This window comes from Rousettus aegyptiacus, unplaced genomic scaffold (genome assembly GCF_014176215.1).
Source record: "Rousettus aegyptiacus isolate mRouAeg1 unplaced genomic scaffold, mRouAeg1.p scaffold_m13_p_17, whole genome shotgun sequence".
NCBI lineage: Eukaryota > Metazoa > Chordata > Mammalia > Chiroptera > Pteropodidae > Rousettus > Rousettus aegyptiacus.
In genome coordinates, this window is record NW_023416292.1 from 18,898,133 (window position 1) to 18,913,805 (window position 15,673).

Here is a 15,673-nt window from a genome sequence, read left to right on the forward strand (position 1 = left end):
CCCGGTCCTAAAGCGTTCCCGCCGGAACCCACTTACTCCGCCAAGAAGTTCCGCGGCGGCTCAGGAGGTGGCCGCTCTCTTAGCTAGGAGTTCGGGTAACCTCAAGCAACACCTGTCTGCGCGTCCAGTTCTTTGTATCCCACTTGGCGAGTTCACCGCTGAACTGGCAGTGTTTGAATACTGAAGCCTCTTCCTTTCTTGTTTTCCCCGGCAAAAGGCAACAGAGAGATGGGAGTAGTCACGGAAAGCTAGGAATTTTGATTTATTTGTAGCAGGTGAGTCTCTTATTGGCACAATCTTGTCCCTATTGTGGATTGAATGATGGACGCATGCAAATATGTAGTCAACATATATCTATTAGGTCTACACCATGTGCAAACTGTTGAGCATACACAGCCAAGTCAGAAATTGACCCAACCTTTCAGATTTACCAGTTTAGCTTTGAAGACACCAGGGTTTTATCCAGGATTCTAAGGCTGTATGAACTCACTTTAGTATTGGACAGGGGGATCCTTTTCTTTAAAGAATTTTTAAATTTTCAATTACAGTTGACATACACTATATTAGTTTTAGGTGTACAACATAGTGATTAGACATAACATACGAAGTGATCACACTGATAAATCTAGTACAGATCTGACACCATACATATAGTTATTACAACATTATTGACTATTTTCCCTATGCTATACTTTAAGACCTCATGACTATTTTATAACTACCAATCCATACTTCTTAATCCTGTCCCCTTTTTCACTTATTCTACCAAAACTCCCTCCTGTCTGGCAACCATCAAAATATTCTCTGTAGCTGTTTGTTTTGTTTATTTTGTCTTTTAGATTTCACATATAAGTGAATCAAAGAGCATTCATCTTTCTCTGTCTGCCTTGTTTCACTTAGTATAATACCTTCTAGGTCCATTCATGCTGCAGATGGCAATATTTCACTCTTTTTTATGGCTGAGTAATATTCCATTGTATATATGTACCACTTCTTTATCCATTCATCTATTGATGGACACTTAGGTTGCTCCCATATCTTGGCTATTGTAAATAATGCTGCAATAAACATATGGATGCCTATGTCTTTTTGAATTAGTGTTTTGGGTCTCTCAAGATAAAAACCCAGGATTAGAATTATTGGGTGCTTCTTTGTCTCTGGTATAAGTATTGCATCCCTTCACTTTTTTCACCCAACTCCCAAACCCCCTCCCCTCTGGCAATCACCAGATTGTCCTCTGTATCTGTGAATTCTCCTTCTTCTTAAAGAAGTCCTTTTAACTTGTAATACGGTTTGGTGGTGATGAACTTCTTTAGCTTTTTCTTGTATGGAAGAAAAATCCTTTTCATTTTGTCTTTTGCCTGATTTTCCCATAGCAGACAGCCGCCTGATTTTTACTATATATTTAGAAAACAAATGATAGAGTCTGGGATATAATTTCAGTAATATCAATGAAAGGCTGTTGAACAGTTGAAAATGTGTTCAGCCTTGCTCATAATAATATAAATGCAAATTATAGCTATATTAAGACCTATCAGATAGGCAGAAATCCAAAACTGGACAGCCTGCTTCGTTGATGTGACTGTGCAGGTGTTCTCGTGGCTGGTATGTATACAAAATGATAAAACGTCTACAGAGAGAGATTTGGCAAGATTTAGCAAAATTACATTTGCTTTTACCTTCTGACCCAGCAATCTCACTATCCCATGGATATACTTGCAAAAAACAAACAAACAAACAAACAAAAAAACAAAGCTATGCATGAGGTTATTCACTGCAGATCTCTTTGTGATAGCTAAAAAATAGAAGCCACCCCAAAGTCTCTCAGTAGGGGACTGATTGAATAAACAGTGGGATATCCACATGTTAAGGAATATGCAGTTATAAAAAAAATGAGGAAGATCCCTAAATACTTACATGGCTCAGTCTTCAGGATATATTATTAAGTTACAAAAACCAAGTGAACAGTATTTATAGCATGCTAACTTTGATTAAGAAAAGGGTAGAAATATAATGTGTGTATAGTATAGATGTATTTGCTTATATTTAAAAAAATGATAGAAAGATAAACTGAGAATAAAAAGAGGAGAAAGGATAGAACAGAGTTGAGAGGTTAGAAAGGGAAGCCATATTGCTCTGAAAGTATTGAATTTCATTTTTTTTAATCTCAAATGTTCTTAATTAAAAAATTCACTTAAGCAAAATCTATTTTTAAATAAATTTCTATTTTATTATGTACTCAATATTTTTTATTTTGATAAAATTAAAGATATTTTATTTAAATGTTTTTAACAATTCTAAAATAAAATTTAATCAAAAGAGAAAAAAGTAATGCCCGAATATTGAAAAACGAATGGCTTAACTGTATGTCAAATTGGTGGCAAATTGGTGAATCCTGTAATACATCACCCAGATGTCCTTCAGGAATGAAGGACGTAATCCACCTACCACTGGATGTACTACTGATAGAGCTCAGCTGTCAGCGCTTTCTGAGAAGCACTTTGGTAAAAGAAGTTGACTGCCCGTGGCCTTACTCCATTCCTGGGGTACCTTGCAGCTAGTGACTCGTTGATGCTGGATGGTTTTTATATTTTAAAATGGTTTAAAAAAAAAAACCCAAAGAAGACAATATTTTGGCATGCAAAAATTATGCGAAATTCTAATTTCCATGTCAGTGTGTGTGGGACAGTCATTCGTTTACATGTTACCAGCGGTGGCCTCACACCCTCGGACAGCTGAGCAGAGCAGCTGCCACAGGGACCGTGTGGCCTGCAAAGACTAAAGACTTATTATCTTTACAGAAAAAGCTGGCCGATCCTGACGTAGTTGGCACTTGTCAGGTCTCAGGAAACGCAACATGTTGGTGACCATAAACCACACAGGATCAGGATCTCCAACAGACTAGAAAATTAAGTAAGTTGTCTGTTATAATTACACTCTTTTATAGTTTTTAGAACGCATCCTCATATTTCTGGAAAATACTCCATTTAAAGGCCAAAGATAAGACTAGGTAGGACGGGCTGGCAACCAACGTGCATACCTTATTTTTCAATTTTATTTTTTAAGCCTTAAAATAAATATCATATTACAGAACACTTACAAAATAAAGGCAAAACCTGCGCACATTTTAATCATTGCAGTTTTAATTAACCATCCCTCCCCGCCTTTCCCTCTGCCTTCCCGCACCTGCATCCGCGTCCTGCGCGCGCATGGCAGCCGCGGCGCTGAGGCGGCGCTGAGGCTGCGCTGCCGCGCGCCGGGTGCGCCGTCGCCATGGTAACCGCGGAAGCGTAGGACCAGGCGAGTGGTGAGTGCGGCCCGGGCGCTGAGGGCCGCTGAGGGCCGCTGAGGGCCGCTGAGGGCCGGGCGGGCCTGCGGGGGAATGGGCGTCTCCCAGCCGGGCGGCTCCGGCCGGGGAGGGTGGGGAGGCCGCTTTGCCTTCGCCCCGAGCTTTGGGGAGTGCGTCCCGCCCCGCGGCAGCCCCGGGGATTCCGGGGCATCCCAGAGGTCCTTGCGGGATTCAGGCCGAAAGGCAGACTCAGGTGTGTGGCAGTGGCCGGTGTCCCCTCCGCTGGACCTCTTGGGTCACGCGGCGGGGCTGCCACTCTCTGCAGCCTCTTCCTCGGGCCTTCCCTTTGTTTAACCCTGAGGGCCCAGGGCCACCCTTGGAGACCTTCTCCTTGAGCTGGGACTTAAAATCCTCAAGGGACTGCATTTTTAAATATTGGCTTTAAAATGCCTTTACGGTCTCTTCCTCTAACGCGACCTCACGCTGCCTAGTCTGCCTCCTTGCCCTTGTTTATGCTACTCTGGCCACCTGGGTTGTTTTTTGTTTGTGTGTGTGTGTTTTGCCGCCTTTTAAGATGAAGTGTCACCTCTCTGGGAAAGCCTTCCGGTACCCTCCTCATACCGCCCCTCTCCTCATACCGTCTCGCCCCACCCCAACCCGCCACACTCCAAACTTAATTTAGATGGCCATCCTCTATACTCTCACAGCCCTCTCCGTTATATCCCACATCTCACTCTGTCACTGCTGACTTACTTGTGTCATCCCTACTAGACGCTAAAGGCCAATGGGGTCGGGCTGGTGACTTACAGACGTGGTTTTCTATTATTAGTGCCGTAGCAGCCTCAAGAGTTCACACTTTATAGTTAAAAGGAAAAGTTTCTAGAGCCGTTTTTTCACACTAATTCAGTAGGGCAGAGCAGGTGCCCTTCTCATTTCGCAGAGGAGGAGAGTAAGTTCAGAAAAGTCACATAGTAAAGACCAGTCGAACGGAAGCGTGGGCTTTCCCTCTCGCAGCCCAGTAGGCCGTTCTGCCTTGAGCTCGGCCCTCCCTCTTCCTTCGCCAGGCTCATCTTCTCTGTGAAATTTTGGCTATAGGTAGTGAGGTTACAATTTTGATTCATGTTACAACTTTTGTGGGCAAAGAAAATAATTTATTTTTGTCTACGACAGATCTAGTGTCTTTCATGAGCACTCATTGGTTATTAGGGAAAAAAATAGTGGAAATGTTCAATTGCTTTTAAAGTTCAGCTCAATCCGTAATTGGCTTCTTTGGTTAATGTTGAATTTTTCTTATACATTAAGGTTCAGATTCTCAGGTAACTTCTCCCCTTGATTCTCTCCTTGGGATGGTATCCTGGTGTGAAGTGTCAGGGCTGTCCGCCCCGCGGTACAGCGCTGTCATTTACTCACTTTAACCGCTGTGTGCTGCTTTGTGTAAATCTGCCACAGTTTGTGCTTCTGTCTGTGGGCACGGTTTTTCCCCCACCCACAGTTTTGGCTGTATGAACACGGGCGCCCCAAACATTCTCATACGTGTGAGGGGACCACGCCGCTCTTCTCTGAATCATTCCCGATTTCATATGGCTGTGCCAGGGTGAGCACTGTTAAGACTTCCTCGATTAATTCTATCTGGAATTAATCTTGTCCCTTCTAAATTTCCATGACATTTCATCTCTTATAATGCTTACCGTGTGTCACCTTTTATTAAAATTCTTTCGCACATGTCCCCTTTTCTCCCTTGAAAAAGTAAGTTGTTGAGGGCAGAAAATAAATTTGATTCTTCTCGGTAATTTACGTAGCGTCTGCACAGTGCTGAGTATATTAGTAAGCTTTCAGCGGGCATTACTGAGCGAATGAATTCTGTCTGAACATCAGTAACTGGCTTTTTAAGGTCTTACTAATCGGGCCCAATGACCAGACTGTATGCCTTACTTCTCCCCAGTATGGCCATGTGTTTAGGTGGGTGAGTCTCTTTAACATTCTCTCTCAAATGTTTCTTCCTGCCAACTCCCAGTGAATCTAGCCCTCATTGATCTCTTTCTTCTCCTGTTTCTTTTGAATTTACTATTTATATCACGTATTGAGTGTTTTAGTATGTATTCAGGCAGCATACTGACTTGTGGTAGGTACACAATAAACTTAGCTAATTGAATGGATGAAATACCATATTTTATAATTATTTCCAAAAAGTTAAGTGTTTTCATTCTACCTGTATTGTCAGTGGACTGACTGGATACATACATACATACATATATACATACATACATACATACAATCGAACATTACTAATTTGAGTAGATATCTATTACTTTTTTTGCCTTTGGTCCCAGGTATTTTTGGAGTTTATGGAGTCAGAAGGACCCCCAGAGCCTGAGAGTTCAGAAAAATCATCATTTGTCTCACAGCAAGAAGAAGAGGAGGAAGAAGAATTCGAAGAAGAAATCGAGGAGGAAGAGAAGGAGAAGACAGGCCCAGTCAACCCGCTCATGCAGCCCGCCCTCTCGGGGGACGTGGAAGGGGTTCAGAGGATTTTTGAGGACCCCGAGAACCCTCACCACGACGAGGCCATGCAGCTGCTCTTGGAAGAAGACGTTGTTGGGAGAAATTTGCTGTATGCGGCTTGCATGGCCGGGCAGAGCGATGTGATTAGAGCTTTGGCAAAATATGGCGTGAATCTGAATGAAAAAACCGCCAGAGGTATCTTGTCTTTTTCCTCTCGTATTACTTAGGAATACCTAAAGATGTTAAATTTACCTAAAGTTGGGTAAATTCAGTGTGCCTGCTTTACATTTTGCATATGTCGTGTATGCACACACATGTGAGTGTGTGTTTGTGTGTCTCTGTGTGTCTGTGTGTGCATGTGTGTGTCGATACACTGTGGCTTAGTAAGTAGACAAGGACATGGACTTGACTATTCTCTTGAGACTTAGGCAAGTGACCTAATCATTTTGAGTCTCTGTTCCTTCCTCTACAAAATGGAGCTCAGAATTACATTTTCCCGGTGGGCGTTATGAAGATTAAATTAGATAGATATAAATATCTTATAGGACTTGGCACATGGTAAGTTGCTGAACAGTCAGCACTTAATGATGTTCTCGTGACGGTGAGTCTCGAAGAACATGGTCTGCTCGAGCTGGCCGTCTGCATCCTGTTTGCCAGGTTACACGCTCTTACACTGCGCCGCGGCCTGGGGTCGTCTGGAGACCCTGAAGGTGCTAGTGGCATTGGACGTTGACATAGAGGCTCTGAACTTCCGGGAGGAGAGAGCTCGAGACGTCGCTGCTCGGTACTCGCAGATGGAGTGCGTCCAGTTCCTGGACTGGGCAGGTAAGGAAGCTCGCAGGTGCCGCCAGCTGACTGACCCATCTGCGCGTTTCTGTACGTGGGTTATGCTTCAGTCGAAGGTTATAAAAACTGTGTGGTACTTTGAGTTTTACTAATATTTTGCATACGTCATTTCCACACCCCCGTAGAACATGGCTTAGAGATTTCCGGAAGATATACCCATGTAACTATGTATGTATACACACATGGATTGAAAAATGGGTACTTATGAAGTTCACGGCTTTCATTTTGCGTAGTTATTTGCATTTGTGTTTTTAGCAAGCATTTATTAAATGCCCGATGAGCATAGTGTTGTTGCAGGTACACTTGGTTGGTCCTGCCCTCTGGGCATTTGTTAGGTGCGTGATAGGATGCTATAGATACATCCTACAGTTAAATAACATTATGAGAATGACTGCGAGTAACTTTTCTGAAAAGAAGCAGTTTGGGGCTTATGGGTGTGGAGTTTCATTGATTTCCTTCTCCTTAGGGTTCCTTCCCCCTAATATCCAGCTGTTTTCGTTGGGGCCCTTACATTCCTAGGGGAATTATACTTAACATTTCTTAGTGATGAAGATAAAAGAACTATAATACTGTAAACTATTTTTCCGTTTCCAGATCGGTGATGGAATTGTAAGGATGGGAGCTTCATGGTAACGTAGTTCTGGGATGTCAGAAACACAAGCTACTCAACATAATATTTAACATTTTTTTGATTCAGGCTTACCAAGAGTATAAACCACTTCCATTTCTTGTTCTAGCAATTAGACTAGGAGGCACCCAGAGAGGTTTAAGGGGTTGAAGAATCCCCTGCCTAAAAGTCCACTATTAGAGATAAATTTCTTTGGATTTTCGGGGGTTGGAGACTTTTTAACTGTTGAAGAGTCGTCCATTAAGAGAAAAATATACCAGTGCTCTCTTAGAGGGAATTAGTTGACCGTTCAGAACTCTGAAGGAGCGGAGCAAACAGTAATAGAAACGGGAGGTAGGATTGTGCTAAGGGAGAGTGGAAGGAAGGAGAAGAATCTAGAAAGTCAAACCGTAAATCAACTTTTAATAATCCACAATAACCCATGGCAGGCGCTGTTCTTTTCTGTTACCTGTAGAGACTGTAGAGTTATCTATTTCTGTTTCAAGGATTGTTTTTAAAAGTTTTTTTTTTTTTTTTTAACAATCTGTTACAGATCTGGTATACTTTTTTCTGTTTTTAATCAAATCTTCTGTCTCAGTCTCAGATCAGTCTCCCAGTTTTTGTTGGAAAATGTGGTAACCATACTTTTTAAAGATTGAGGTGGCTGAGCATCAAAAGTCGGAACTTTAAAAAGCGCTGATACTTAATTCTTCATTTATCAAACTGGAAATGGAAAAAAATATATTTTAAAATTAATCTATTCCTTAACCTTTCCATACTATTTTTAGCAATCTGAGATAGGAAACTAAGTCTTTTTGTGGCCATAAAATTTTCTCAGGGAAGTAAGAAAAATCACAAATATTACTTAAATCAGATTTATTAAAACACTAAAGAGCCTGTTCTATTAGTTGGTTAATGATTAGAAATCTCATGCATTAAAAAGAGCAAAATACTTAAACCTGAGACAATGGTACTGTACATTTCCCCCCAGAACTTTTGTAAGTATGGATGCCTTTTTAGTGGATTAGAAAGAACTTTTCAACCCAGACTTCTCTGGAAAGTTTCAGTAAAGAAGGTGGCTTGGGGAAAGGGGTGCTCGTGAAAAAGGTGAAGGGATTTAGAAGTAAAAATTGGTAGTTGAAAAATAGTCTTGGGGATGTGGAGTACAGCATAGGGAATATAGTCCCTAGCATTGTAATAACCGTGTATAGTCCCAGGTGGGTGCTAGCCTAATTGGGGGGATCACTTTGTAATTTATATAAATGTCTAACCACTATGCTGTATACCTGAAACTAACATATATATATTTTTTAAAAAACCATTAAAAAAAAGAAGGTGGCCCAAAATTACAAAGGCTCGCAAAGATCTATTTTTATCCTTAATATGAATTCTCTCATCGGTCTCCCGTGTGTCTCGGTACTGGACTGAGCTACAGGTGCGTGTGGTTGTGTTTAGTGGACTCTGGCTCTTCTTCACTCTTCTTCTTCTTCTTTGGTTTTCGGTGCTTGAGTTTCTTAGCTGAAGTATGTTGGGATACCTGGTTCAGGTACTTGGTCATCATCGATGTCGTGGCGACCAGTTTGCAGAGTATTTGGTCGATGTCGTAGATGGACTGCGTTTGTAGGTCTTTATTACCAGCGGTGTCTGAGGAGGCTTGTTTTTCCAGCTAAAAGGGGAAAAACAAATGATTAAAAAAATTTTTTTTTCCTTACTGTAGTTCAGATTAAATTTGTTTTCTGGACAAATGTACTTAAACTCCAACAACACACATTATTTTATACAAAAGACGGGTTACTGTAGGAGAAAGGGACAAACGCCCTTTCATATGTGCCCCCGTGTAAGAGGATAGTAATCATTATCACCATCAGCAAACAGGAAAAGGTGTTTTTTATGGTTAGAGCATTCTGCTAGGAGGAATTATTTAAATATCATCAGAATATTTCCCTTTATTAAACAGCCTCAAGATATAATGCAATAAAATCATAGTCATTTTATAACTATCTAATTGTCGTGAAAATCAATGACCTTTTTTAAGATTGCCTCAAAATATGGTGCCACTGGCTAAGTGGGAAATATAAGAGTGCCATTTCCCAGCAAGTTATCCTTGCATTAGAAGTTAGCTTGCAGTCCATTTTAAAAATACATGCCAACTTTTATGTACTTAGTCTTTTTAGATGGATGTGGAAGGGATTGAACAGATCTCTTACTCCAGATCCTTCATTGTACGGACGAGGCAGCTGAGAAAGATCAAAGGACTTACCCGAGGGCCTGGTTGGATAACTTCACTTACTATACATTCTACTCTTTGTAGCTTACCACTTTCTTGATGTGTTTCATAGCTTGAAAGAGAGGGGTTGCACTAGATTACTTTAAGGATCTTGTAATTCAGTGCACATTTATCAAGCACCTGGCATGTGCTAGACGCTCGGAGTGCGTGGCAGGTGCTGGGGGAAGTTACAGAGGGAAATGAGATGTGGTACTTTTTCTCAAAGAAGCTGATAAATCTTCCATTTTAACCTCTGACATTCTATAAGTATTACTATGTCATCACTCATTCACCTTTTTCTTGTGTTTCTTCCATTTCATCCACAGGTAATGCACAGATAAAACAGTCAGGATTAAAAAGAGAGCTTGTACCAAAATATAAATGAGATGTAAACAATCCTTAAATATATCCACATTAGCAAAATTGCAGCATAGTTTGTCCATAGGGTAAGGTAGACAGTGAGATGGAGAAGGCTTAACTTTCAGAAAATACATTTCTTCTGGAAAGATCTCCCATCCAACCTTTGCCCAGATAGTTCCATCACAAATGCAGAGGCTTTCCCTTAAGAGGCAGATAAACAACAGAGGAGAAATCAGGGATGTTCCTTGAATGGACATCTTTCTTTCTTAACTGGGACAAAAGAATCTATAGCCAAAAGTATGGTCAGAGGCAGGGCAGAAATGCCCTGAGCAAGAATTAATATGGTGCTCTGGTGAAGGCATTTAAGAGAGTCTTCCTGGACCGTAAAATACACACTAGTGGTCATTGTCACATCATCAGTCACAGTGATTCTGCGAGAGATTCCGTGATGTCATAAAGAGCCGTATTGGAACTAAAAGGTGTCATCTAACCAGTCACCTTGGGTTTCTCAGGGATACTTTTTCTTGCTTTTTGCCAGATTGGGTTGAGCGTCTTCAATTTTATGAAAAATGAAGACTTTGCTAATATTTTACTGCTAATAAATTCAGACTGTAATCGTATTAATGGACTTCCATGGAAACAATTTACCTGTGTCTCTTCTGCCCCTTATGAAGTTTGGGGGTTATGCATCTCCTCAAAAAAATACCTGTACCTGTACCATTTCACACAGCCTGCAGTCTGCTTCGTTTTTTCCCTCTGACTTGTCCTTTCCTTCAAATAGTAAAGCACATATTGAGTGCTTCCTCCTCTTAATCAATGTCCCTTTGGTGGCACTGTGGTACTGTTAGGTAGGGGGTGAAGGATCTTAACGATCTAGAGGTAGAAGCAAAAAACAAGATAATAAAAATTCCAAGATACTGTAGACTAGAATGAGAACAAAATCAAATTATAATCACGTGACAGTTGAAAGAGCAATGAGTTCTACTTGGGGGCATTGGGAGTTGGGAAAAGCACATTGGAGTGAGATTTGAATATCGAGTGGACTTTTGGAAGGTGGCAGTGGGAATGGGACGTCTGAGGTTGAGGAGCGTAAAATAAGCAAAGAAATTCTGTGCAAACATACGACACATATTTATTAGGCACCTCCTGCATGCTAAGGAACTCAGAATGCATCTACAGCGAGGCGCAAAACAATCTTTGCGTCCATGGGGTTTACTTTCTTGTAGGGAGACGCAGAAAATAATCTCTCTCTCAATCTATCTATGCGTTAGTGCCATGGAGACGAGCAGAGTGGTGAGGGGGTTGCGAGCTGCCAGCAGGCGACGGAGTGAGTGTGGGTGCTGTCGTATGGGGGGTGATCAGAAAGGGCCTCTCCGATGAGGCAATGTGTGAGCAGAGGCCTGAGGGACAGAAGGAGTGAGCCGTACAGACATCGGGGTCCAGAGGGAATGGGGAGTAAACAATGGATAGACTCTCTGGGTGACGGGGGGAGGAGTAAAGCCGGAAAGAGAACCTGTGGCTAGATGGATCTCGGAGGGCCCTGTGTTTGATCCAGAAATCAGTGGGGAGTCATTTATAAAGTTCTGAGTCTTTTATTTCTCTCCAAGTGTTATATTTTGTTTACTTACATCTTGCGAATTTTGTGAGGACATTACTATGGGTGCTATAGTGAATGGAATTATTTTAAACACTTTTTTTTTTTTTTTTGAAAAGGAAAGCAATTTTTAAATTTATTTAGAAGGATCCAAAGCAAGTGACTGTGTATTGGAAATATCTTTTTTGTTTCTCTTTTCAGAGTAGATATTTTAATAGATCACTGCCTCTTTGGGACCAGGTGTCACATTTTATATTTATTTGTTCTTCAAAAATTTTAGAATAATTCTAGGAACACAGTGAGTACTCCAGAGTGCTGCGTTTGTTGACTGTTACCTTTCTTGAAAGTCGATGAAAACAAGCACAAAAAAAATCTCTCACAAACAATCTTTTTAAAGCTCTGGTAATATAATAGTACGTTAGAAACAGTCAAGCATATTTTTTGGCCTGTGTCTTATTGTGCATTTTCCTGTCTTATTCTTTCAGACGCAAGGCTGGTTCTGAAAAAATATATTGCAAAGGTCTCTGCAACTGTCGCAGAGACAGAAAAGAGCTCAGGGAAACTCTATAAAGAAGACAAGGTACCACGTGATTATTGCTTGTTCTGAAGTCTTTTGAGATATTTTCCTCACGTCTTTACTTTCTACACTAATGTTCCAGAGGTCGGTGATGGAATTTGCCGTTCTCGGCTTCTGTTTTTCCCTCCCTCCCTCCTTCCTTCTAATAAAAATGAAATGAAATAATATTAAAGAGTAACAGAGATGTACTGAGTGTCTCACCCAACAACAGGATTGAATCTGAGAAATGTAGTGTTGAGTGAAAAAAAAAATATTGCAAAAACGACAGGGATTTTTATAAAGGTCAACCACAAGCAAAGTCACACTATATTGTTTAGGGACGCCCACACGGGGTGAAACTGTTTAGAGAAGGAACGCAGAGATATCAGCACGGACTGCGCCTGTCTCTTGGAGGCGGGCGAGGGGGCGGGGGGGCGCGTGGAACGGGAGTGCACAGAGGCGGCGGGAGCTGTGCTGGCCGCGTTCTTGTTCTGCCGTTGGTTGGAGGTGTCACTGATACTCATTATTTTGCTCAAAAACTAAGACATACAGCATATATTTTAGTGCATATGTATATACTATACACATTATGTATTTTTAATGTATCAAATTTTACATAATGTTAAAAAAAAAAAAAAGATGCACCCATATAAAGACAGCTTGTTTAAAGCCAGCTTGCGGCATTTACTGGATAACAAAGCACTGGGCGTGGACTGGTCTGTTGTGTTGGGTGTTCACACACGGGAGATACACAGGAGGTTTCAGTAATGTGTTTTTGTTTTAAATTATTTCTGGCATCTCTCTGCAGGATGTTCTGAGACTTTCTGATGAAAAAGAATTAACAGTTGCTAAAGGCATAGGCATCACCAAGTCTGGAACCGTGATAGGTTACGCATTTCACTTGTGGTTTGTAAAACACTTTACAAAATCACTTATGAAACAAACAGAATATAGCCAAAATTCTGTTAGAATAGCTATTGTAGCTATCGCATCCGCAAAACAAGTTTTTTTCCTGACACAAACAAACAACACTTTGTCAAACTAGTTACTATAAAAGCCTTTTTAATTTCAATTTTTAAATATTTGGTTATTGGCACTAGAAAATATTAGGCACATATAGTAATAATGAGAATGAAATTGGAATGTCTAAAGCAAGCTTTTTCTCTTCCATTTCCAGTTTTAGTACCCTGCAGTTCTAATAATACTTGGTGTTAATCTCACCATACTTTCTCTTGTATAAACATAGGCATGCACACGTATAGTTTTATAAGAGAGATTTTGTTTTTATAAAAGTGGGATGACTATACATCTGATTCTCTAATCTGCTTTTCTTTTCTTTTAATAATATGTCACAGTATCTTTCCCAGTCTACTTCCTTCTCTATACTTCTGCCTCTACTCCTGCTTATTTAATAAGAGAGACAGGACTTGCATTTATTCATTCCTCTTATTATTACAAACTGTCAAACAATAAACATCTTAAATCAGACACCAGCAGTTTGCTGCCCACGTGCACGGAGATGGTTTTCAGTGATGTGGGCCCACCTCCTCCTCCTGTGAACCATCGGAGAAGGAATGAAGTGTCCACATTGTCTGTCGAGTTACATGCAGCTCATACCCTCCACTTACTCTTTTCCAACCTTTGCAAACACTTCTTGGTATCACAGGGCTCAAGGAAAATAAAGAATTAGGGAGAGGGTGTAGGCTAGCCCATGCTTCATGACTCTCGAATGTGAGTTTAATTTTAATCACATTCCACTGACGATAGAGCTATGCTGTCCAGTATAGTGGCCACTAGCCACATCTGGCTATTTAAACCCAATTCATTAAAATGAAATAAGATTAAAAATTCAGTCCCTCAGTCACACTAGCTACTTTTTAAGTAGTCGATGGCCACATGTGTCTGTAGTGGTTGTATTGGATGGTGCAGTAAACCGTTTCCATCATCACAGAACGTTTTGTTGGACAGTGCTGGTTTAGGGATACTATAGAGTTTTATTTTTCCATAAATAAGCGGAAAGCAAACTCTCTGTTTCCGTCTCTAGAATACCATCCTCGGGGCCTGCCGGGCGAAGAACGAGTGGCTGGAGACCCATTCGGAAGCGTCTATCGATGAGATTTTTGAGCAGAAGCAACAACTGGAAGAGGTCGTGACTCCCATCTTCACGAAAATGGCTGCGCCACGTAAGTTTTGTATAAAAAATGAGTCAAATGTCAGAAAAGATGAAAATTAGGTTTAACGTTGTTGTTTCTGAGATCCTCTGATTTTAACAGTCTTTATTATTACCCTTGTTACAAGCACTGACCTGTGAGATAACTTCCTAGTGTCATGAATAATTTTAATGTTAATAATGACTTAAAATAATAACTGAATTATTTCTATAGAGAATGTCTAATACTCATCTTAATATTATTACCATCATTAATTATTTAATTTTATATAATTTATTATGCCTTTGATTTTGACCGGTGGTTTTCAGCTAAGAAGGCATGTCTTCCCAGGAGGTAGGGTGGCAGAATTTGAGTTACAAAAGTAGTCATGTGGAGGTAAAGTACAACATAGAGAATATAATCAATACTATTATAATAACTATGTACAGTGTCGCATGGGTATTAGACTTATCAGGCAAGTGCTTCCTAAGGTATATAAGTGTCGAATTATTATGTTGTACACCTGAAACTAATATAATATTTATGTCAACTGTAATTGAAAAGTAAATTTAAAAAAAGCATTTTCGAGTGTTATAACTATATTTTGCAAAACCTATTGGGGAATATTGTCATGTGAATCAACACACCAACCCCAAGGTTTAGTTAATGACTGGGACAGACCGATTTACTTCATGCCCGTGGCTTTAAAAACCGGCTTCATTTTCGTTTTTTAGTACAAGCCGATTAAATGTAATTCTAAACGTTTTCTTCCTCTCAGGCCAAGTGAAAAGTGCCAAATCTGTCACCTAGGCCGTGGTCAGAGAAGAAGTCAGCATCGCACCTTCTCCCGGACATACGTTTTATAAAAGGCCCGCCTTTTCTACCAGTATTTGTAAAGACAAGCCTATCGATGACGATGGAAGTTGAGAAAATAGATGTGAGGTTTCATAAAAGTGTTTAAGTATGGAATGAAATCACCCTTATTTTGCTTCACCCTCTCCCGCGGCGGATGGCCAGACTCGGTGGCCTTGACTCGGCCCCGGGCTCAGTCTCGTGTGGGCTCCACGTGCTCCTTACAGGGAACACGTGGGTCCAAATCGCTCACGAAAACTCTGCGGAGCCTTTGAAAGCTGCTTAGAGAACCCAGTAATTTTCTGTGTAATTGAGGCAGGAAATTTCCATTCAGTTGAGGAATTGTATAAAAAAAAAAAAGACATTGGCTCTTTCCAGAGGAAAAATGCATTTTCCATCTCTCAGAAGGAGAGCGGTGGGGTGACATTCTGGGGCAAGGAAATGTTAAGAGTATTTGGGTCAGGGTCCTTTGCTTATACAACTATTGAATTTTCTGTCCAAAGTACAATTTACCTGTAAGGTGGGAGGTAGTTTCTCAGCCTTCTTAATAATTTGTATTTATCCTCTGTCTATCTTTAAATTAATAAACATGAATCTGTTTTATATTTAGATTTTCTCTCTTTTGGAGGTTTGGTAATATAGATATTGTAA

At 40.6% G+C, this 15,673-nt stretch overlaps 2 protein-coding genes across 4 annotated transcripts; one reads left to right on the forward strand and one right to left on the reverse strand.

Annotated features, from left to right (window-relative positions):
* The first annotated feature begins 65 nt into the window (after positions 1–65).
* On the forward strand, positions 66–15,631 carry ANKRD45 (ankyrin repeat domain 45). Of its 3 annotated transcripts, none has more exons than XM_036234623.1 (6): positions 66–275; positions 5,620–5,986; positions 6,449–6,616; positions 11,950–12,044; positions 14,065–14,203; positions 14,949–15,631. In XM_036234623.1, the coding sequence occupies exons 2-6, from the start codon at positions 5,635–5,637 to the stop codon at positions 14,978–14,980; spliced, it is 786 nt and encodes a 261-aa protein (XP_036090516.1). In that variant the 5' UTR covers positions 66–275; positions 5,620–5,634; the 3' UTR covers positions 14,981–15,631. The 3 variants fall into 3 exon arrangements, with proteins under 3 accessions (XP_036090516.1, XP_036090517.1, XP_016002675.2); XM_036234624.1 differs by lacking the exon at positions 66–275 and adding an exon at positions 3,265–3,307 and having other exon boundaries at positions 14,949–15,627; XM_016147189.2 differs by lacking the exon at positions 66–275 and adding an exon at positions 3,363–3,542 and having other exon boundaries at positions 14,949–15,627.
* TEX50 (testis expressed 50) lies at positions 8,674–10,127 on the reverse strand. The gene is made up of 2 exons (XM_016147194.2): positions 9,804–10,127; positions 8,674–8,910 (listed from the first exon to the last, which is right to left on the reverse strand). Exons 1-2 carry the CDS (start codon positions 10,125–10,127, stop codon positions 8,674–8,676), a joined length of 561 nt encoding a protein of 186 aa, XP_016002680.1.
* Positions 15,632–15,673: the final 42 nt, after the last annotated feature.